At 42.0% G+C, this 23148-nt stretch overlaps 1 protein-coding gene across 8 annotated transcripts; it reads left to right on the forward strand.

Annotated features, from left to right (window-relative positions):
• The first annotated feature begins 6 nt into the window (after positions 1-6).
• LOC137418124 (fructose-bisphosphate aldolase, muscle type) lies at positions 7-22895 on the forward strand. 8 transcript variants are annotated; one of them, XM_078780244.1, is made up of 10 exons: positions 7-137; positions 1104-1338; positions 10404-10525; positions 13303-13514; positions 13619-13673; positions 14729-14889; positions 15700-15783; positions 15908-16082; positions 16444-16643; positions 21995-22895. In XM_078780244.1, the coding sequence occupies exons 3-10, from the start codon at positions 10417-10419 to the stop codon at positions 22088-22090; spliced, it is 1092 nt and encodes a 363-aa protein (XP_078636370.1). In that variant the 5' UTR covers positions 7-137; positions 1104-1338; positions 10404-10416; the 3' UTR covers positions 22091-22895. The 8 variants fall into 8 exon arrangements, with proteins under 8 accessions (XP_078636370.1, XP_078636369.1, XP_078636367.1 ...); XM_078780243.1 differs by lacking the exon at positions 7-137 and adding an exon at positions 761-795; XM_078780241.1 differs by lacking the exon at positions 7-137 and adding an exon at positions 765-848.
• Positions 22896-23148: the final 253 nt, after the last annotated feature.

Genomic DNA, 23148 nt, shown 5'->3' on the forward strand with positions numbered 1-23148 from the left:
GGGACTGTCGCAAGGCTGTGTTACTGTTACATATCTGCCGTCGATCATTATTCTAAGCCTTTAATATGCAGTCATTTGTGCCAAGTTGCACAATAACCAGCAATATGATCAGATTTGGAAGCTCGTCACGGTACCCCGTGAGTAACACCCTTTGGTTGTCGACAGTGACTCACGTTACAGGCGACCTTATCGCGGTCTTTGCTGCTTGCCTTTGCTTAAACATCTGCGTTGCGTTTCACCGTGCGAAGAAGCTTTGATAACCATCATCATCTAATACGTGCTGATGTTCACGCTCACGGCTTTATTTGTGCGGTTATTATGGGAATATTAAATGTCGGTGTACTGCGCTGCAGTATAAAAACGACGGGTTAAAAAAAATCGTGAACATGACCTCTTCCGTGAACCTTCATCCTTAATTTGTGACCATTATTCAATGTGCAGTATTTTCATTCACAAGGGAGGCGGGGTGATATTCAAACAACTGCCGGATCAAATAATTGTTTTCGACTCGCTTTGTGTTACGTGCGTGGTTCGTGACGTAATTTATCTGCTTGCGCATCCCATAGCCATATAGTCGAGGATTGATGGAACGGAATCATAGTACGGTAATTAAAAAAGGAAACGAAGGAATGGCATGTTGATTCAACGCATTCCAAATACCGAAAACAAGTCCATTCGATGGATGAGGTATTGATAGGGTACACATGAATCATAAATAATCCCGCGCTTCAAATCCTATAAACTCTTTTAACCGGACGTTGTATTATATTTTCGCTGCGATCGGAATGCTTGCTTGTAATTAAGCCGAGAGCAGAGCAGAGATATATTCGCGTCCATGCATTTATTATGTACGCACTGGGGGCGTGGCTAACATTTGGTTTTTGGCAGTAGGTGGGAGGAAGGAGGGAGAATTTCAATGGGAGGGAATGAGAGAAATGCTTGGGATGGGGGAAGGGAGGTGTAAAAGAATCCAGTGATATTTACGTACATAATAAATAGATGGCTCCTCATTAATGACCCATCTGATTAATAAAATCCATGGAATATCAATATGTGTGGCTTTATCTAATGATGTTAACATTCATCGATAAACTGGTCTGCAGACTGCAGGACGTACACTGTTCTCTAAAGAAGGATCAATCAAGTGGAAGCAAACATCGTTTGCGAAATCGTGGAAGAAAATTCTTCACACGATGAGGTCGGTGAGGTGCACAATTGACCAATCGGAATGGAGCACCTCCCACGATGACGTCACGCATCGGCAACGTTTAGTTCTCCTCACGGAGGTGCGCTTTCCAGTCGGCGTTCTGTCGGTTCCTGTTGCAGACCTCGTTAAAGGTGAGTACATTTGCCAGAAGCGTGCAATTCTGAAGTAAAAGCCTTGTCCCTCTTTCTCACCACACGGTTTAGGAATACATATTTTTCAATGCGGGTTGTTTGTAATTACGTTTAATGCAGTATTTTGTATTCTTGACGCCATTTGCGGAAGGGCGTCACTTGCTCTCCCGGTTACCTCTGAGATGGGTTCTCTTTACCTTCAAGCGATTTAACCTTGGTCACGTCAGTGCAGAGGTCGTGACGTCATTGCCGCAATATGACAAACGCGTCGCAGGCGATGGTTATGACGTCATCATGAAATTACGTTCCACCTGTAAGGGTTGTGGAACCGAATCGTGTGATTTGCAATTCGATGTCTGGCAATTTCATATATTTCTGAATCTGAGGTTTGTGAAAAATGTCCAAATTGTTTCTATTTAACACCTCTTTGTGTAATGACTGCTTTGGATGATTCTTTCATAGTCTACAAGGAACGATTTGGCAAATTTATTATTTTTTTTAATGAAGAAAGCTATATGCTACGTGCTGGCAATTACTTGTTCTTTCCGGCTCGGGTGTGCCGCATGAGATGACACGTGACTCTGACGTAACGTCCTTTTTCTGACCTTCGTACGTCCTCCCGGTAAGCACTGCGTGTGATGGCATCGGACACGTGACGTCCCTATAATCTGCATGAATGTTTGTCGATGTAGGGATGTAGCTGGACAGAGTGGGCATTTTGCAAAGCTTGCATGATGGGGTGAAATACCCTCATCCCCAAAGTGTTTGTAAAGCTCATGGATGCACGTATGACATGGAGGGCAACAAGCATGGTAAGACTAGGGGCTTGTAGTGGTAACACTTCAAATAACATTAATTTATAAAGTGCAATTAATGTTGGTGCACTTGATTTTTTTGGTTGATACAAGGTAGAGAAGGGTCCACTGTAGCCTCTTATTGCAAAAACTTGGTATTTAGTGATTATATATATATATATATAATCTCAAGGTCGTGGTAATGCCTAAAATGGAGAAAAATATTATCACCCCTTTGTTTATGAATAGATGAACAGGGGTTGGGGTTTTAAAAAGCCAGGGAGCAGCGATTCCTCCATTTTATGGCACTTGATGACGTCATTGGTTTGACATTGAAAAGTGCAAACTGAATAGTTCTTTGTCTGTCGGTGTAATCTTCCTCTGATAATTTTTCGACCGCTATATTTTTCTATTCAGGTACTATATATCAAAATGAAGGATTAACTTAATATAAGGCTAAAATATAAGGTTGTTGCAGCTAAAGAGGTGGCAAGAGGGAATGAAGCCTGCACTCATTTTTTAAAATATTGCTTCCGTTAAATCCTTGAATTTGGTGACTCTCCTACTTGCCAGCACGTGGTTTGGTGTCGCAAACAACCTGACCAAATATATGTTTTTGTATGGTGTTGGGCTAGCGGCTAGGGTGCCAGCTTAGGATCCTAGGATCCTGGGTTCGAATCCCGGTCGATCGCTGAATTAACGCCAGGGGGGTTGACTCAGCCTGTCATCCTTCCGAGGTCGGCTAATTGAGTACCAGTTCACTGGTAATTCCCTGCTTGTCGTAAAAAAGGCGATAAAAAGGGTTGGTGGCAGGAAGGGCATCCGGCCGTAAAAAAAACATTGCTTCAAAAAGTGGACCGAAAAACAAGAACAACCACGGTCCCCGAAAAAGGCCAACCCCCGCTTTGCGGGGAAAAATGGCCTCTAAAGGTGTTGTTTTTTTTTGTTTTTAATGCAATGTCGAGGCTCGTGGAGGATCTGGACCGTAGAAAAGATCAGGAAGGAACAGGAGGAGAAACACACGTGGCAGACAAGATGGATACATAGAGGAACAAATTCTGTATCCGTATTGTCCTCCCTGTTTGTTTAATAAGTGGTGTCATGCATTCAAATTGCTGACCATTGCCATACCCGTATGCCTTTGCAATGCATAATATCTGTTAGAACACCCGAAAGTCAAATGTATGATGGTGGATGGTGGTGGTTAGAGGGTTGCTTTGGCTTTGTGGGTGTTTTGAAGAGGCTGCTAAATTTAGCTTGTTGGGCCTTTCTTTTTTGCAGCACATACTGCGCCACAAAGAATGTGCCAACTCTCCTTGGGCGGAGTGAATCTTGGCAGCTGCTGAACTATTAGGTTACACCGGTGCATGGGGCATAGTAATAGGTGCGTGCTTCATTAGCTGCTGAAGTTGGTCTGAAAGTGATTTGAGCAGCTTTGGTTTCACCAGATCCTAAATGTCAGGGAATGAATTGTAGGTTATGGTTATATTTGACTAGATCTGAATATTCGGCAGGACTTTCTAAAACTGGACGCTCGATTGCTTTGGTTGTGACAGCATTGCAAGAGCTGGGGAGTCATTTTATTTTATTTTACCTGCTTCTCAAGGTGCTTTTGTTATCATTGCATTGTTTGCTACAGATGAATGCAAACCTGCTGACTGGAGGTTCCATTGTTGAAATTTCAATGCCTGGCTCTCCATAGGCAAAAGGCGCTATAAAAATACAATTATTATTATTAATTGCTAACAAATACCATCCATTGCTTCGCTGATGAGAATACTATGAGAGGTGGCTGGAGGACATGGTGGCAGCCTCTCCAATGCTGTGGAAAATCCTGTCCTCTTTTTATTTATTACGAGCAAAGGTACCCGGCATTGTTGAGCAACAAAGTCGCTTTGTTGTGGAAATATTGAGAGGGGAGAATGGGGGAGGGGGAGAAGGAGGAGGGGGGGGGGGGGAATTGGGGGGTTGGGGGAGAAAGAGGAGGGGGATGGAGAAAAGTGGGGGTGGGGGTGGTGGTGGATGAGAGATGGTTGTGTGGTGGGGTTGGGGGGGGGGGGGGGGAGGGGAGGTGGGAGAATAAAAAGAGAAAAAAGGTGGGGGGAGAGGTTAGCAGAGAGAGTGTTATGACACACACACACACACACACACACACACACACACACACACACACACACACACACACACACACACACACACACACACACACACACACACACACACACACACACACACACACACACACACACACACACACACACACACACACACACACACACACACACACACACACACATATATATATATATATATATATATATATATATACACACACACACACACACACACGTATGAGCGCTTGTGAGTGGACTGTTGCAGCCGACGCATCAAAATCTGTTTGAAGTTATGTTGCGGTCATGTATACACATGCGCATAAAGTAATCAAAACGACAACCCCAAAGGTGTAGCTTGAAACGGAGGTCTTTAAAAGAGGAATTCAAGTGGGAAATTATTGAAATTCAAATCTCAAATGTATCGAGTTACATAGAGCACAAAATGTCAGGTGATACCTTTGGCAGACCTAACATGGCGGAACTCCAGGCACGAGGATGATGGACGTTATTTTTTATGCATCTATTTATGTGGAAGTGACAGGTCCTATAATAGCAGATTGCACAAAAGGGGAGAAATAAAAAAAATGTAGCAACATTTTTAGCAGGCAAAGCATCGCACGACACAGTGGGGCCCAACGAGGGGGGGGGGGGGGGGGGAGGAGGAGACTGCTGCCTTCATCAATTTTCTACTTTTTGAAGGAAATAAATAAAATATACTCGGAGGAGGGAGTTGATTCGGAACTTGGTAAGTGGTTAGCGATTCAGTTAGGAAGATTAGGCCTTCGATCCCATCCTCAAACCAAAAATAGATTTTGATTATCAACTAAATTAATCCGTTTGAGTCATCGTACTTCCAAGGCAAAGCATGTTTGAACAGGCCGAAACAAAATGGCGGCTTAAGAACCCAGCAATGTGACCGAGGTCTGACCAAGATGGTGCACCACCATTTTGGTAAGGCTTATTATTATTATTACTTGCAAAATCGAAGATTTTTCAAGTAAATTGGTTCGGTTGCATTTGTGGTTCTGTCTGTCTGTTTGTCACCGGCTTACAGGTCACAATTTTCCACCGATCTTCACCAAACTTCACCAAATAGTAGAGTTGGTCAAAAGCAAGAAGCCTATTGTTTTTGGGGTCAAAAGGTCAAAAGGTCAACATAGGCCAAAGGTCACCAAATATGCTAAGTTTCTAAGATCCTCAATTTTCATCCGATTGACTTGAAATTTGAAGAGGACTTGCATATCTGGTTACTGAATTCAACCACCAACTATTTTTGAGGTAAACATAGGCCAAAAGGTCAACATAGGCCAAATTTCTAAAATCCTCAATTTTCATCCGATTCACTTGAAATTTAAATGGGATTTACATATCGGCTAACTGAATTCAACCACCAACTATTTTTGAGATCACCATAGGCCAAAAGGTCAACATAGGTCATAGGCACAAGGTGACCCGCTTTTTTCAAATTTCTAAAAGCCTCAATTTTCATCCGATTGACTTAAAATTTGAATAGGATTTTCATATCAGCCAACTGAATTCAACCACCAACTATTTTTGAGGTTAAAAGGATGCTCTACTGAGTGCCATTCCACTTTGTTCTGTTTTGCCAAGTGTCGCTTTATGAGTGATTTTTCATTTGTTTGTTTGTCACCGGCCTACAGGTCACAATTCGAAACCGATCGTCACAAAACTTCACCAAGTTGTATAGGTTGTCCCAATTGAGAAGCCTATTGTTTTTGGGGTCAAAAGGTCAAAATAGGCCAAATGTCACCAACTTTGCCAAATTTCTAAAATCCTCAATTTTCATCTGACTTTTAATTTGAAGAGGACTTGCACATCTGGTCACTGAATTCAACCACCAAGTATATTTGAAGTCAACATAGGCCAAAAGGTCAACATAGGCCAAATTACTAAAATCCTCAATTTTCATCTGACTTGAAATTTGAAGAGAACTTGCATATCTGGTCACTGAATTCAACCACCAAGTATTTTTGAGGTCAACATAGGCCAAAAGGTCAACATAGGCCTAAAGGTCAACATAGGCCTAAAGGTCAACATAGGCCAAATTTCTAAAATCCTCAATTTTCATCCAATTGACTTCAAATTTGAAGATGACTTGCATATCTGGTCACTGAATTCAACCACAACTTATATATTCGGTGAACATAGGCCAAAAGGTCAACATAGGCCGAATTTCTAATCTATCTATAATTCCACTAATCTCTGTCTGTGTGTGTGTGTGTGTGTGTGTGTGTGTGTATGCGACCGCTGTTTCTCGACAACTACCGGTCCGATATACTTGAAACTTGCCAGGTATATTGCTGGGGACCCGAGGATGTGCCTTTTCAAGGTTTCATATTAATCGGACAAGTAGTTACCGAGCTATGTCCAAAAAACGATTCAACCAATCAGAGAGCAGCGAGCTATCACGTGTGCCGAACGTGCCGAACAGACTCTGCCTCGGACGGCACATTTGAGAGCGTATTCATTTATTTCACGTTGGCAAACTATGTTGGCGTTAAACTATGTTTTAAAACTAATTAAAACTACTTTGCGATTCATCGTAACTGCGATTCGTAACTGCCGTTCGCTTTGGCTTTGCGAATGGACCAAACCATTTCATGTAAATAGAGGGGGGGGATTGTCACCGTACTCGCAAGCCGTTCGCTTTGGACCAAACCATTTCATGTAAATAGAGGGGGGGGATATAATTTTAGATATAGATATAGTACGGGCATGCCCTAGTATCTTCAATTTTCATTTGATTGACTTGAAATTCTAAGAGGATTTACATATATGGTCACTGAATTCAACCACCAACTATTTTTTAGGTCAACATAGGCCAAAAGGTCAACATAGGCCAAATTTCTAAAATCCTCAATTTTCATCCGATTGACTTGAAAATTGAACAGCATTTGCACATCGAGTCACTAAATAGGGAAACTAAATATTTTTGAGGTCAACTCTAGGTCAACCTTGCAAAATCATCATTTTTCATCTGAAAAATCATCACTTTTCTTCCTGTAGACCCGGGCTTTGCACAAGATTGTCAATTTTAACCTTGATGAAATGACAATTTGCTGTATCAGTGGAATTTTTTTTCTTGGGGGTAGGAGGTGGATTTTGCAAGTATCGTGCTCCGCATGACGCCCTAACATGGCGGACCAGAGACCATTATTGTTATTATTATTATTTTGTTGTGATGAGCACCCCCTAATGATCTTCAAAAGGGGTGTTTGAACACATCCAAAACCCAGTTTTAATTCATGCACTCCATTGGAGTTCCATAAGTATGCATGCAAAGTTTGGGGCTGATAGGTTTCATGGTTTTGGAGTTATGGAGGAGACCCACACTGCCTGACTGACAAACAGACACACACACACTTTTTATTATGGACTAGCAAAGGTACCTGGCATTGCCTCCTCCTCCGCCTCCATCTTCTCTGGACTCCCACCCCTTCCTCTCCCTCCAGACTCCCACCCCTTCTTCTCCCTCCAGATTCCCACCCCATCCTCTCCCTCCAGGGCAAAGATGGGGTGGAGGGAGGAGAACATGCGACAGATGTGCCGCCCAGTTTAATGACCATCTGAGGGATGGCACACACATTGATGAATCACACTGTCTGGGAAACACCTGGATGACAGTTTATAGCTGGGCCGAGATTCAAACCCTGGCTTGACAGCTTGGAGCGAGTGTGCGTACCTCTTGGCCATCCTGCCTTGGTGTGGGTATTCATTGCTTTGTGGCCACTCAAAACATTTTTCAATTCTCTCTTGAAGTCATAGTTCACTTGTCCTGTTGCTTTAATAATTCTAATCCTATAATTTATTTTGCCTTCCGAACTCTGGGGATGTCCCCATGGAGAACAGAGCTGCGGTATCGCCATGGAGGCTTGTAGAGCACTCGACAAGTGGGTTAAGCCCCCGGGCAAGCACTCCAGGGAAATGGTCCACTGGGATAATCTTCTTTTTAAGTTTTATGGACTTTTCAGAGCTCTATATACGTCACATGCCCAGACATAACAGTGGTGAACAAAGAAGCCTTTATGAAATTAATAATACTAAGTGGATTTCCCGCTTTCTTTAAAAAATCTCCGAATTGCCTTGTAGAGTCGAGAATGCTTCTGATTCAAATGGCCAAAAATGTTAGGCTGATCCGACACGTCAATCCACACCTATCTAAGACTTTGAAATCGATGTAATCTGGACTCGTCATATTGGGGAAATTTTAAAAACGTGATTCAAATCGTCAGGTTTCCTACAAGTATTGCAGGTCCCAGTAAAATATTTAGGTATGAATTAAGATGACAGAGCAGGAGGGATGACAGCCTTCCTTAAATAAATATGCTTGTACACTTAGTTACAAGAATTGCTGATTTCTTAAAATTTACAGATTTTGCTCCAGATTTCGAGAGTTGTTTAGTCCACGAGCTCCGATATTCAAATCGTAAAGCAGATTTTTATTATATACATTAATTTTTCCGTGAGAGGCTATTGTGGAAAATCGTATCATAGAAAGCATAAAATCAATCCCAGCACCTGCAAAAGTAATGTATGCAGTAGTTTGAAGATCAAACATTCAATGATGTGTGAGGAAAGTGGAAAATTTTATTTTTTGAGCACTTTATCGTGCAGAAAACGTTGCGGCCTGCTCCAAGGCAAGGCGTTTTGAGCAGGCCAAAACAAAGCCTTAGACCCCCTGCAAGGGATATTGGCTAACCAAGGATAAAGCCTTTTTTTTCTTTTAATTTAATTATCTGCAGAAGGCGTGTTTAAATTTATCCAAACACCCAGTTTTCATTCATTCACTCCTTTGGAGTTCCCTTTATCTTCCCTTAGATCTGGAGTTTCCTTGCATAGGCATGCAAAGTTTTGGGCTGCTGAGGTTCATGGTTTTGCAGTTTTGCAGTTATGCAAGACAGGCATGCACAATGCACATGCACACACACAGACCTTGCAAGTGTACAAAGTACCCTTGCACACCCAGATAAGAATCTATAATTTGTTCAGGACATCAGTGATAAAGACACCTTGGGATCTAATGTCTACTAATGCGAGGAGAAGGGACACAAGGTTTAATATCCATTTGTGAGACTGAGCACAAATTGATGCCTCTACCTGCTTGTGCAGCGCCAGGATGGCAGTTTATTGGTGGGTCGCGATTTGTACCCAAGATAGACAGCTGAAAGGTGAGGAAAAAAAAAAATTAATGCTCCACTATACTGCCAGCCCAACTGACTGGTATGATCCATTTTTGTATATTTTTATTGATTTATTAATTTTTTTAACTAATGTGAGGCCCTGGAGGAGCTTGTGTAACCACATCCACAACAAGGACATAGGTTGTCCATTTGTCTGCCAAACCTGAGATCCTAGCATCATGAGCTCCATGTTCAGGTGGAAGCAGCAAACAAGGTAACCCATAATTTGTCATCTGAGAACATCGTTTTAAATAAAATTTAACTTTGAATCGCTGCTTTTGTTGGTTTTTATTTGATAGGCAATGCAATAACCCATCCTTATGGATGAGTTTATTTCCCTCAATATTACGGATGGGATAATTTTTCCTTGAATTATCGTATTTTAGTATCACCTGTAATGCCCACTACTCCCATTGGGAGTGGCACTACACAATACATGTTTACATGGAGAGAAATTATCCTCCCTCAGGACTGAAGTGTCTTTACCAACTAAAACCGTCCCGTACACCTCTTTCCCCTCCCGAGTACAACTACCAGCTTTCATCTTATTCCGTCCAGTGGTTCAGGAGTGCGTAGTCGTACACGTATGCAGGCTCGCTCGCTCACTCACACTCTTCCTGAATTATAGCACAATTGTTCCATTTCTTTTACCACAAATTCAGGTATCTGTATGCAATCCCATATAATAAAACCATGATATGTGACTGTGATGCTGCCAGTTGTGGAGAACCGTGTCTCCATTGTTGGCAAATTGCTCATTTTTTTTTGTTGATTAATTGAAGTACAGATATTGAATGTTGTGTATCGAGTCCTGTTTCTACGAGTAGATGTATTCATCAAAATGAATGAATTGGACTGCTCGTACAGACTGCTCGTACACCAAATAGATTCATATCGTCTTTGATTGATTGCAAAAAAGTTTTTTTTTAAATTCTTGTTTTTCTTTGTCCCTCAAGACAAAAATCAACAATGACTCTCCACCCAGCACTCACCCCGGAGCAGAAGAAGGAGCTGGCAGACATTGCCCATCGTATTGTTGCACGTGGAAAGGGCATCCTTGCAGCTGATGAGTCTGTTGGTGTGTACTGTCCCTTTCCAATTACCACATGACTTTATTGTCTTCACCTTTTGCCTTTATTCTGCCCTTTTTTAATTACTACCTCTCGCAATACCGTTAGGGTCGGTCTCAACATGGGACTTTCAAAATGACGTTTGAATGCTAATGGGACCTTTCGCACATATGCTGTATGCTTAATACTTGCTTCTGCTAGCACTTCTGCTTGTTTCTGCTAGACTTGCTTCTGCTAGCACTTCTGCTTGTTTCTGCTAGACTTGCTTCTGCTAGCACAGGCATTTTTAACCTGCCATTGTGATGGCAAAATCTGTAATCGAAATTCTTTTAAACATTATTTTCAGAATTTGGATGGAGTGGCAATTTCAAAATAGTAAACCATAATTGTTGTGTTCCTGGATGCGAATTGGACTCGTGAAAATATGGGAAATACTAGAAATATCCATGGATGAGAGGTGGCGACTTCCTGTTGATACAAGCAATTTATATACATGCACAGGGGTGTCGAAAGGAGGGAGGGGGGGGGGGGATCAGGGAGTGGTTTCTGCCTCGGGGGAGCCTGGGGTCTGTTGGGGGGCCCAAGCTTCTCCTGTAATTTTTTTTAAACAGTACAGTGAAACCCCTCATCGGTTCATCCCCACTTCCTCATCATTACATTTAAACCCAGAAGCTGATTTTGCTTTCTTGCTGGAAACAAAACAACATTTACCGCTGTTAATGGTACAGTTTCAAACTTCACAGAAAAGGGCTAATAACCAGAAATGTGCGTTATAATGAAATGGGTTTGTATCCTTTGTCCAAAAAAATTATTAACCATCTTCTCACGGATTTTTTTTTTCCGGTCTTATGGAGAAATAGCGTTCAACAGTCCAGGGTGCGAATTGACTTGATCGGTTCAAACGTCTTGCTATCTTTATTTTCGATCATGCGGCTAAATAAAAGTGGCCATTTGTTTTGAAAGTTTTTTTGTTTTTCGTTATAGTCAGGTTCACTATGTCAATAAATTATATTTCGTTCAAAATCATGGTAGATTAGCAAACCTATACATTTTTGGAAAGGTTATAGCATAAGGAAACTAAAAATCAATGTTTACATTTGGAGAGATACCTGTATGGCGGCCATTTTGGATTTTCAAAATGGCCACTGTAAAATACATATTTTGTTCTATTTCTGCCTCTAATTACCCTAAAAACTTTTAAAAATATACTAAACCTATATTTTCAGGGACAAGGAATCCAATGAAAGTATCAAATTAGTGCTATGGGGAATGGTAAGACACGAATCAAAGGTTTTGAATTGCAAAATACTGTCTTTACATTCGCGATAAGTTGCATAATCAAATACATGTTATCATTTTGTACAGGCAGTTAATAACATAAAAATGTGTCACAATAATTCATATCACCAAACATACACAGGCAGTCAGCAAAATCATATATACACATGCAGTCGGTATAACTTCACATCTACACAGGCAGTCAATGACAAAATATACACAGGCAGTCAATGGCATCAAACATACACGATTACAGAATATGCCATTTAGAGTTCGTCATCACTGTCCTGTGTGTCGTATCCGACAATATAGTCCGCATCGTTTTCACAGTCCGTTCCACACAAGCAAAGGTCGGTCAAATTGATTGGCAAATCGAATTGGTCGAATGATCGATCGAATCGAATTCGATGAATCGAATCGATCGAATTGGTCGAATGGTAGATCGAAGCGAATGGTCGAATTGGTCGAATGGAATTGGTCGAATCGAATTGGTCGGAATTGGCAAATGTAAACATTGATTTTCAGATTTTCCATGTAATAACGTTTCCAAAAATGTATAGGTTTGCTAATCTACCATGATTTTGAACGAAAAAACATTGTGAACCTGACTATTATAAAAGAGAGAGAGAGAGAGAGGGTGGGGGTGCGGGTCCCGAGGTTATTTGCCTCAGGGCCTGTGCTGGCTCTCGACGCGCATGCATATACATATACACACACACTTTTAGTAGTTCATCTTGTTGTCCTGGAGCCAAACAAAAAAATATTTAGAACAGCCCTCGTAGCTCCCACTCCCTTTACCTCTGCCCTCTCCCCAAGTGTGATTAATGTTGTAAATATCATTTTTATAATTTTAAACTTAACCTGTGCTTCCACAATTCTAAGATCGCTGTTAAGAAGCACCCAAACCAGATATGGTGTTCCCAATTGCAGACGTCCATTAAATAAATCAAAAAGCCTGCCATGTTCACAGGAGACAATCCCGCAAGGTTCAAAGCTCATTCACTGGTAGCAATCCATCGGGTATTTGGGCAGAACGTGCCCGGCAATAGTTCTGGCCTTGCACCGGCCCACATAGTCGTTAGTTTTTGTGGTATGAGCAACTACAAGATCTCAGGTTTTTGGGTGAGGTGAGAAAGTTCTCCAAGTCTGTCATTGTGCAGAGGCACATCCCTTTCTCTCAGGTACCTTTCCAAGTACTTTTGGCTTCTTTATAGCTTTGTGAGCCATTTTAGATAACGATCCTTATTTCACAGGCATACTATTCGTTAACATGCCTCGATCAACATCATCGTTGAGGGGTTCTGTGTATGCGCGCCAAGCATTTTGGGGCAGATTACGTCATTTACAAAGTCCCGTATTGCACAAACCTTTATAACCTCAGCTCCGATTGATGTGGCAATAGTTCTCCAAACTCTGTGCCAAAACGAAAGGGCAAGTATTCTGAGTCATTGCCTCCCCATAATGCCCAAGGTGATTTTCAATTCATTTTTATTGCTTGCACAATCAGGTACCATGGGGAAGCGGCTGACACAAATTGGATTGGAGAACACCGATGAACACCGCCGCTTTTACCGTGAGATCCTCTTCTCTGGCCCCGAGTCCATGAAGGAATGCATTGGAGGGGTCATCTTCTTCCATGAGACCCTTTATCAAAAGGCCGCCAATGGCACTCCTTTTGTCAAGATGATTCGGGACAGGGGCATTGTTGTTGGAATCAAGGTTTGTGGCCCGCATGTTCTAGTTTCCAAAGTAGGTTGTGACTTGGTAGTTTTCAAAGAAACTGATGGTTTTTGTGGTACTGAAGGGTATTTGTTTAATTACAGGTCGACACCGGTGTTGTGCCATTGGCTGGAACAAATGGGGAAACAACTACCCAAGGTAAGGGAATGAGTGAAATTTTTTGTTTTGTTTTTGGGCTATGTGCGGTGCGCTTGCCAACCCATCTCACATTAGGCAAAGCTGACACAATTGCAAAGCTACCCTTTTTGTCTCATTCCATTTGTCTATTTATCCATTCCATTTTATCTTGAGAAACGTAAATTATAGTGCCTTTTGACTTTTGCAGACATAATGGGGACCCTATGGTGGTTGTCATGTGGGGAAGAGAGGGTTCTCTTCCCTCTCTGAAGCCATATTCGATTGAAGGGAAAAACGATTAACATTGTTTTTTTGTTTTTTCTCTGCCACATCATGTGACTGTCATTGTTATGAAAGTATGCTCCCCATAGGGAGTCGGTGACATTGGTCACGTTTCATTTATTTTTGTTGAGCCAGTTCGGAGAAAACATTTTTTCTTCGATGTAATATGGCTAGGGCAAAATGGAGAAGATTGTCATGGGGACCGCAAGGCTAACCCCTGCTCTTGCAGGGGAAATGGCCTTAAAATGCATGTTGTTGTTTGTTGTTGTAATATGGCTGCCAAACCACGTGATCAATGATGTTATAATTATCAAACTATATGCAGCAAGGGTAGTGGATCATGTATGTAAAGCATTGCATCGATGGGTTAAGCGGTTTCAAAGCATAAAAAAAAAAAAAAGAAGTTTTCCTTGAAACCAATATGGTTGCCACACCATGTGACTGATGTTTTAGTTATCAAACTTTTATCCCCATGGCTAATCGATAACGCACTTAGTTTCACATTGATAGGTTAAGTGCGGGACGTCTTGAGGCCCGGCATAACTACGTGCGATACTACGTGCGATTGAAGGGTGCTTCTAGTTATTATTATTATTTTTTCAACTGATTATGGTCGTTGAAGGTGCCCTTTTGCATGACTTGTAATGACATCACCAGATTGTAGACAAATTGACATTTGTCTATGGGACATATAAAAGGCCATGTCTAAATTGAAGAAAGGTTGTGGTGTGTACAACCACAAGTCTCCTTCAATAATGCCTGTTGATAAAATTTGTGGTCTTCATTCCTTGCAGGTCTGGACGGACTGTCGGAGCGCTGTGCTCAGTACAAGAAGGATGGCGCCGACTTTGCCAAGTGGCGCTGCGTGCTCAAGATTGGACACAACATGCCATCGCATCTTTCCATCATCGAGAATGCCAATGTGTTGGCTCGCTACGCCACCATCTGCCAACAGGTTCACTTTAAAGAAATTTGTATTTATTTATTTACAGTCGAGGCTCGTGGTGGAGCTATAACAAATAACGGATCAGGATGTTCTCTGGGGAAGAACGAGAGCAGTGGTAAAGAAAATGGCAGGTGGGGCTGTTCGGTTTTGTTTGGTTGTTATATATAGGCCTCTGTGGTGTTTGGAATTTGAAATGTTGAACTCTGGGTCATGACCAAATACTATTTCCAAGATGGTGCTGAGGATGCAGTAATTCATACCATTAAAGGCCTCCAGTGGCATGTCACTGTACTTTTAGCAACCGCTGGTGTCGTATCTCAACTTGATGCCCCGATTCCCACCTCTACTCCTTTTCTGGGAGTTTGTAATTGTATTAAAATTCGGCAATTCTTCATGGATATGTCTGAACCTCGTATAATCAAAAACTGCTTGGCTGATTTCTCTCAAAATTTGCATGCATGCTTGGGGTACCCAGAGGTAGGTTAGGTGCATGGAATTGATTCCCCCTTCGTCCTCGAGGTTGGTGAACAGACTTGGAATTTTATCCTGTAAAGGTGGTTTAACCACTGACCCCCTACCCGAGGGAGGGTGGATTGAGGGTGGGGAAACGATGATGTACATGTGGCATGGTGTAAGTGATTCACTGACACCATATTTAGCTTCTGTAGGGAGTGTGCATTACTGGTTTAACAATACAAAGGTAGATCTGTTATTGTATTTGCTTCAGGCACTGCTGCAAAAGGCCAACTTTATTTTGATTAAAGGACCATTGTCCAAAATATTTGTTTCAAGTTGCGCTTTGAACTTTTTTTATTTCAGAATGGTCTGGTGCCAATCGTTGAGCCCGAGATCCTTCCTGATGGAGACCACGATCTCAAGAAATGCCAGCATGTTACTGAGAAGGTGTGTTACATGTAGTAGGAATGAATTATTATGGATATTGAGCTGGAGTCTTTGTCTACTTCACACCTTGAATGTGCCTTTAATTATTGTTGTTAATATATATTTTTGAAATGTAAATTTGAAGGTCCTGGCTGCTTGCTACAAGGCTTTAAGCGATCACCACGTTTACCTGGAGGGCACTCTGTTGAAGCCCAATATGGTCACTGCCGGCCACTCCAGCACCGCCAAGTACACTCCCGCGGAGGTGGCCATGGCCACTGTGACAGCGCTGCGCCGCACCGTACCACCTGCTGTGCCCGGTACAGACTATTTGTCGTTTCTATTGGTTTTGTTGTCGGAGGTTTGCCTGGTATGAACCCACAAGGGGTATGAACCCCTCCAAACCCACAAGCCCACCTCTTTCGAAATTTCTACTTTTTCTGTCCTGAGTTTGTTTCTGTATCCATCTTGCATACTTCCCTCTTAATTCCTCTCCACATCCCTTATTTGTCCAAGTCTCATTTTATTTTGTCCTTCAACCCTGCCATTGTCCATCTCTTTACTGTTGCTTTTCTTCTGTTGCATCCTGATCCAGAGTGTTCTAGCTCTTACAAGAGCCTTGACTTTGTTTGAAAAAAAAATTAAGTGTAATTCTTGATGAGGACAACGTTTCCTCTGCAGGTGTGACCTTTCTGTCAGGCGGGCAGAGTGAGGAGGATGCCTCCATCCACTTGAGCGCCATCAACAAGGCCCCCCTGCATAAGCCCTGGGCTCTCACCTTTTCATACGGACGTGCCCTGCAGGCTTCCGTGCTCAAGGTATGGGCTGGGAAGAAGGAGAACGTCAAGGCTGCTCAGGAAGAGTTCATGCGCCGGGCTAATGTGAGTCAACTTTTCCTTACGCTCCACTCGCCACACTATCTGTATTGCCTTAAAGTCATCTTCTCTTCATATTGTCGACATAACCATTTGTTGCTTTTAAGGTTTAGGTTGCAGACATGTTAAATCTACAAACGGCTCATGGTGCATTTCCATCTACCAAAAGGCCAGTGCAGGGAATACCAAACACTGTTCTGTCTTTATCAGTGCAGGAATACACGTGCGGCAGAGATGTGCATAATTGCAGTCCAGGCTTTTTTGGGGTTGGGCAGATTTAGAGAAAAAAGTATTTTCTAAAAAGCATTTGAGGTCAGTGGTTAGTGGTGTAAAAAGAAAAACCAATTAGGTTGACTCACAGTTGTAAAAGTGCAATTTAAACGAGGTTTGTTTAACGATGCGCATTTAAATATTCTCGGCATTTAAAGACACACAAATGTATCACACAAGCACTAGCAATAATTGCATGTTAGTTTTCAGGCAGGGTACTTTGTCGTCCATTTTATTTTTAATATTGTACATATACAGTGGCCTGCAAAAGCATTCACCCTCCCCCCTCTAAGTTTTCAGAAATAGAGGTGGAGACTCATTAATCCTTTGAGTTCATCGTTAAGTGGAAGTTGTATCATACCACCCAGATCATGTTGCCCATCCAAACTCAGTAGCCGGGCAACCAGGAACCTGGCTGGTTTGGGATGTCACTGTAAATGCAACAATGACTTTGAAAGATCTGCAAGGCTCTATGTTGAAGATGGGGGTCAGTATTCATCAATCGATATCCTGGTCCCTTCACATCATGAAAAAGCATCTTGATACTGCAGACATGTGGAGAAACTTTGTGGTCAGACAAGACAAAAATTGAACATTTTGGTTTAAATTCAAAGCGTTACGTCTGACGGAAGCCTAACAATGCACATTGTGCAGTCAACACTATCCCTACTGTCAAGCATGGTGGTGGCAGCATCATGTTATGGGGCTGCTTTTCATCAGCAGGGACTGGCAAGCTTGTTAGGTTAGAAGGGGCAATGGACGGCACAAAGTACAGGAGAATCCTTGATGAAAACCTGTTTGAGTCAACCATGAATCTGATGCTGGGTAGGAGATTCACATTTCAGCATGAAAATGATCCGAAGCACAAAGATAAAGCCACACTGGAGTTGCTGAATCAGAAGAAAATAAATATTCTTGCGTCTCCCCAGTCGAAGTCCTGACTTGAACCCAATTGAACATTTATGGTGAGACTTGAAGATTGCAGTCCGTCGACAATCCCCATCAAACTTGGCAGAACTAGAACAATTCTCACATGAAGAATGGGAAAATATTTCACCATCTCATGTGCAAAGTTGGGAAAAAAACCGACCCAGAAAGACTCATCAGTCATTGCTGCAAAAGGTGCTTCCACAAAGTACTCACGTAAGGGGCTGAATACTTTTGCAACAAGTGAATTTTTATTTGTACATGTTTCTTGCAGGTATTCCTGACATGTAACCTCCTTCAACTATGACATTGTTTAGTTTGATCAGTTTTGAATCAGATCAGTTGTGAATTAAAAAAAAAAAAGTTCATTTCGAAAAATTGTTTCTACTTGCTACGAATTTGTTGCTATGCACGTGTGGGAGGCCAGAAGCAAACAGGCAATGCAGATACGGCGAATGCTAAAGCATGAAACCAATAAATTCCACATTCCTGTAGCACCTTCAGTCGCACGTCAGACATGGACAGCAAGTTCGTGAAGGACTTCCATGAAAAACGTACCCGTTGGGCTGACCCGAGGATCTCACCAAACCGTCCGATCAGTAGTAGTGACGGGCAGTGTGTACAAAGGGCAGGGACTTGATCAACGCGAGCTGATGACTCAGGCTTACTGGGAATTCCTCGTTCGTGGGACACTGTCTCAAGCCCCAGTCCCCATCACGGATGGGGCTCTGCGGTTTACCCGAGCCTGACGGCGAAGGGCAAGGTACACGCTGGCCCATCCAGTGTAGCGCGCGTGCGGCCCTGGACATCAAATTGTATTAAATGTTCATGAAACATTAAACGTTCATTGAACATTAAACGTTCATTAAAGGATTACGAAACGAAAAACATTACGAAATTACCTTCACACCGTCACGTCAAACACTACCGTGAACACATAACATCGTCACAACATCGTCACAATGAGAACATCGTCACGATGAACGTTATGCGAACGCGAATGTTATGCGGGAGTCCAAACCTGAGAATGCTGGAGACCAAAGTTGAAATTGGGAAAAATAAATAGCTTATTTTACTCCTGGAGATCCCAGGATTATCCACCCAAAATATCTTTGCGATCGGTTCAGCAGTTTTTACGGTACCTTCGAACAGACAGATGGACATTTGGTGAATTATCGTAAGATATAATTTGTAATTCATGTAACTGTGGCATTATTGGTAATTCATCTATCTTCTATCTAAATTATACATATACAGTGGAACCTTGACTTACGAGTTTAATTCGTTCCGTGACCGAGCTCGTAACTCAAATTGCTCGTATCTCAAATCAAATTTCCCCATTGAAATGCATTGAAATGCTATTAATCCGTTCCAGCCCGCCAAAAACCACACCAATTTTTAAAAAAATATACAGTATATATAAAAATATCTCGCGCTTTATATTTCACCTGTATGCAGCATACAAGTTGGCAGGATGGCCTGGACTGGAGGTACGCACACTTGACTCTAAACTGCCCAGCCTGGGTTTGAATCCCGACCCAGCTATAACCTGTCATGTCGGTGTTTCACAGGCAGGGTGATTCATCAATGTGTGTACCGCTAAACTGGGCGCCCCGTTTGCGTCCCATTAGTTGTTGGATGTTAAGGATCTCACTGTGTCTTCCACAAAGAGAAGGCGAGCTATCGCCGGCACTCTGAACAAGTTGTGGCCTGGCATGGCATGAACATGAAAACATGAACATGAACATGAAATGTTCGACATGAACATGAAATTTTCCGAAATAACCAAAATGCGAAAACAAAAATGCAGCGCTATACGACAGAGATACGTACTGTACTTGAACGGCAAGATAACCACGTGACCAGAACCTACCTGGCGGCGTAAACTCGAAATAACCAAAATGCGAAAACAAAAATGCAGCGCTATACGATAGAGATACTGTACGTGCACGGCCAGATAACCACGTGACCAGAACCCACCTGGCGGCAAAACTCAAAATAACCGAAATGCGAAAACTAAAATGCAGCGCTATACGACAAAGATACTGTACTTGAACGGCAAGATAACCACGTGACCGGGTGGCGAAAGCTCGTAACTCGGATCTCGGCTCGCATCTCAAAGCAATAAACCGCCGGAGCGACGGCTCGTATCTCGAAAAACTCGTAAGTTGGGGCACTCGTAAGTCAAGGTTCCACTGTATATATTATATATATATAAATATTAAGTCTATATATTATTATTATGTTTCTTCTTTATTATATATATATATATATATATATATATATATATATATATATATATATATATATATATATATACACACACGTTTTTGTTTGTCTGCACGCGCTAATCTCCTGAATGGTGAAAGATAGGAGGAAACCTCTGAAACAACAAATGTCGGGATGGGCCCCGGGAAGGTTGTAGGCTAGGTGGCGAGGCCGGTCGAGGCCCACCTTGGCTGGGCTGGGCCCATTTCGCAATGAAAAGCTGAGCTGAATTATAGTAGTCAATCTTCTACAGCCGTGAGTAAAAGCTGAATTATAGTAGTAAATTAATGCAAAAAGAACCCGGGCAATGCCGGGTGCATTAGGCTAGTTATGAATACTTTTGCAGGCCACTGTACATTGTAAAATACACTAACCTTAAAACATCTTACTATAATTCACCAAATGTCCGTCTGTCTGTTCGAAGGTACCGTAAAAACTGCTGAACCGATCGCAAAAATATTTTGGGTGGGTAATCCTGGGACCCTTGGGAGCAAAATAGGCTATTTAGTTTTCCCAATTTCAGCTTTGGTCTCCAGCATTCTCAGGTTTGGACTCGCGCATAACATTCGCGTTCACATAACGTTCATTGTGACGATGTTCTCATTGTGACGATGTTATGTGTTCACGGTAGTGTTTGACGTGACGGTGTGAATGTAATTTCGTTATGTTTTTCGTTTCATAATCCTTTAATGAACGTTTAATGTTTAATGAACGTTTAATGCCCTTCGATATCCGGGGCCGCACGCTCGCTACACTGGACGGGCCAGCGTGTACCTTGCCCTTCGCCGTCAGGCTCGGGTAAACCGCTGAGCCCCATCCGTGATGGGGACTGGGGCTTGAGACAGTATCCCACGAACGAGGAATTCCCAGTAAGCGCGAGTCATCAGCTCGTGTTGATCAAGTCCCTGCCCTTTGTACACACCGCCAGTCGCTACTACCGATCGGACAATTTGATGAGATCCTCGGATCAGACCCTGCACGGGCCGTTCTCGGCTCGTGCCGGTGCACCGAAAAGATGAGCGAACTTGACTATCTAGAAGTAAAAGTCGTAACAAGGTTTCCTTCGGTGAACCTGCGGAAGGATCATTATCGGTACAACAGAGCGAGTAAGATGCGAGACCATGTACTGTTTAGCCATGTACTGTTTAGATTTTGATGATTTGCGTGTGATATGATTCAACGGATGTTTATATGAATCGTTTAAAATAAAAATAGCCTTCAATTTCTGATATTTTACCTTTTCATTTGGGCTTCCCAATTGAAGCCCCGCCCGTAGGGCGGGTACTGTTGCTCGTATATATTAATGAAATGTTGGGACAGAAATTAACATGAAACGTGAATCGATTTTATGTACATTGTTAATTTCCTTTTCTTTTGAGATCTATCTGTTTGTGTACTGGTGCGCTCATGCAATTCAATTTATGGTTTTATTATCAAATCGTCGCCGAAGCTGAATTGTGAATGATTTACAATATAAAATGAAAATCAAGATAATGAAAAAAATTAACCGGAAGGCTTTACATTTTTACCCCGCACGTGAAAAGCGGGTTTAAGGAATTTGATCACTCTGTCTGCAAACATTAGTTTGATTGAGGAACAACTTTATTTCAATTGAATTTTATATCTTGAACATGAACCTTCAGTTTAGCAGTACCTTGGCTATGAATTTGGCAAATCAATCTTATTTGCCACTCCACTTCCCGCGTCCTTGTATTAATTTTTTTCTCCAAGATTCGTGTGGTGAGGTGCTCTATCAATATTATATTTTAATAAATTATATTTATATTCTAATCAATATTATATTCAATATTATATTCAATATTATATTCTAATCAATATTATATTTTAATTCTAAGACTCAAACCTGAGCTCAATGTGATCCCTATTCGCAGATCAATGCCTTGGCAGCCAAGGGCGAATACAATCCTACTGGCGGTGCAGGTACTGCAGCCGGAGAATCCCTGTTTGTGGCCAACCACGCTTATTAAAGATCCACCGGAGCCGTCACCACCGGCCACCCCAAATGCCATCTACACAGTTGTGCTTTAATCCCTGCTCTGTGGAATTGTCCCGCTTGTTCCTTGTCTTCCACCTCGAGTCATCCGAGCGTCGATGAGCATAAAAGCCACCGTGTGTATGATAACCTTGTGGATGTAACCTTTTTGCCTAGTGCTAAAGCCCCATAATATAACATCGTTAATGTAATCTCCTCCATCAGTTAATTTGCACCGTTTGAGATTTGAAGATTTGTGGAGATGGACGTTCAGCAGGACTTTATTTGATGCTCTTTTGATTCGACCATCTCTTGCAATCGTTGTGGCGTTAAATCAATCAATGATCGTTGTTGCTTGATATTCAGTAAAAATGTTCTGATGAACGTCAACTGTTTTGCACCTGTAAGGCATGAGAGAGTAAACCAGTCCGTCGCTTGACATTGAAGTGTTGGTGCAAGGGCGACTCTTCAGTTAAAATTGTTGGAAAAGTATTTTGTGGAGAGATGTTTTGCCAATTTTGACATATGCCAGGCCCCAGACTTGTTGATGCTCCTACTTTACTTGGTTGGAATTTATCTGATTGACTTGGATTTGTTGCGAAGCTTAACTGTGTTGTTACATTTACTTTTTCAGCCAAACTTGTTCAATATCATGGTAAATCTTGCTGTTCGGTTATGGTTGTCGGTCGAGTTGCTCAACATCTCACCTCGGTGTCCCTAGGATGTGCATCGTACATTTTTTTTTGTCTATCGAGAAGCTGCAAACTGAGCAATACTAATAAACCTGCCTGAAGCTCTGATTCACTTCATCGATTGTCTTTAAATTAAGATTTCGGATGGACTGTTTGTATTGCTGAGGCACGTATGAAAATGTTCTACACAAATCGCTTCTGTGCCGAGTGTGCAAAATTACTTTGGTCTAGTGATTCTTTGAAAGTATTTTTAATTGATTCAACATTTCTGTTGACCACACATCCACAAAGGTCGGAGATGGGAACCATTAAAAGGCGCTCCGTTTGACCGATCATCCGTACATGTACTTTTGTGTTCATA

Source organism: Myxine glutinosa, chromosome 6 (assembly GCF_964187855.1).
Source record: "Myxine glutinosa chromosome 6, kmMyxGlut1.1, whole genome shotgun sequence".
NCBI lineage: Eukaryota > Metazoa > Chordata > Myxini > Myxiniformes > Myxinidae > Myxine > Myxine glutinosa.

Bases quoted from the DNA above. Each gene is read 5' to 3' on its own strand.
- LOC137418124 (XM_068104113.2), top strand. The intron at 13,515-13,618 runs GTTTGTGGCCCG...GTTTAATTACAG, and splicing joins GCATTGTTGTTGGAATCAAG to GTCGACACCGGTGTTGTGCC. The intron at 16,083-16,443 runs GTACAGACTATT...TTTCCTCTGCAG, and splicing joins CGTACCACCTGCTGTGCCCG to GTGTGACCTTTCTGTCAGGC.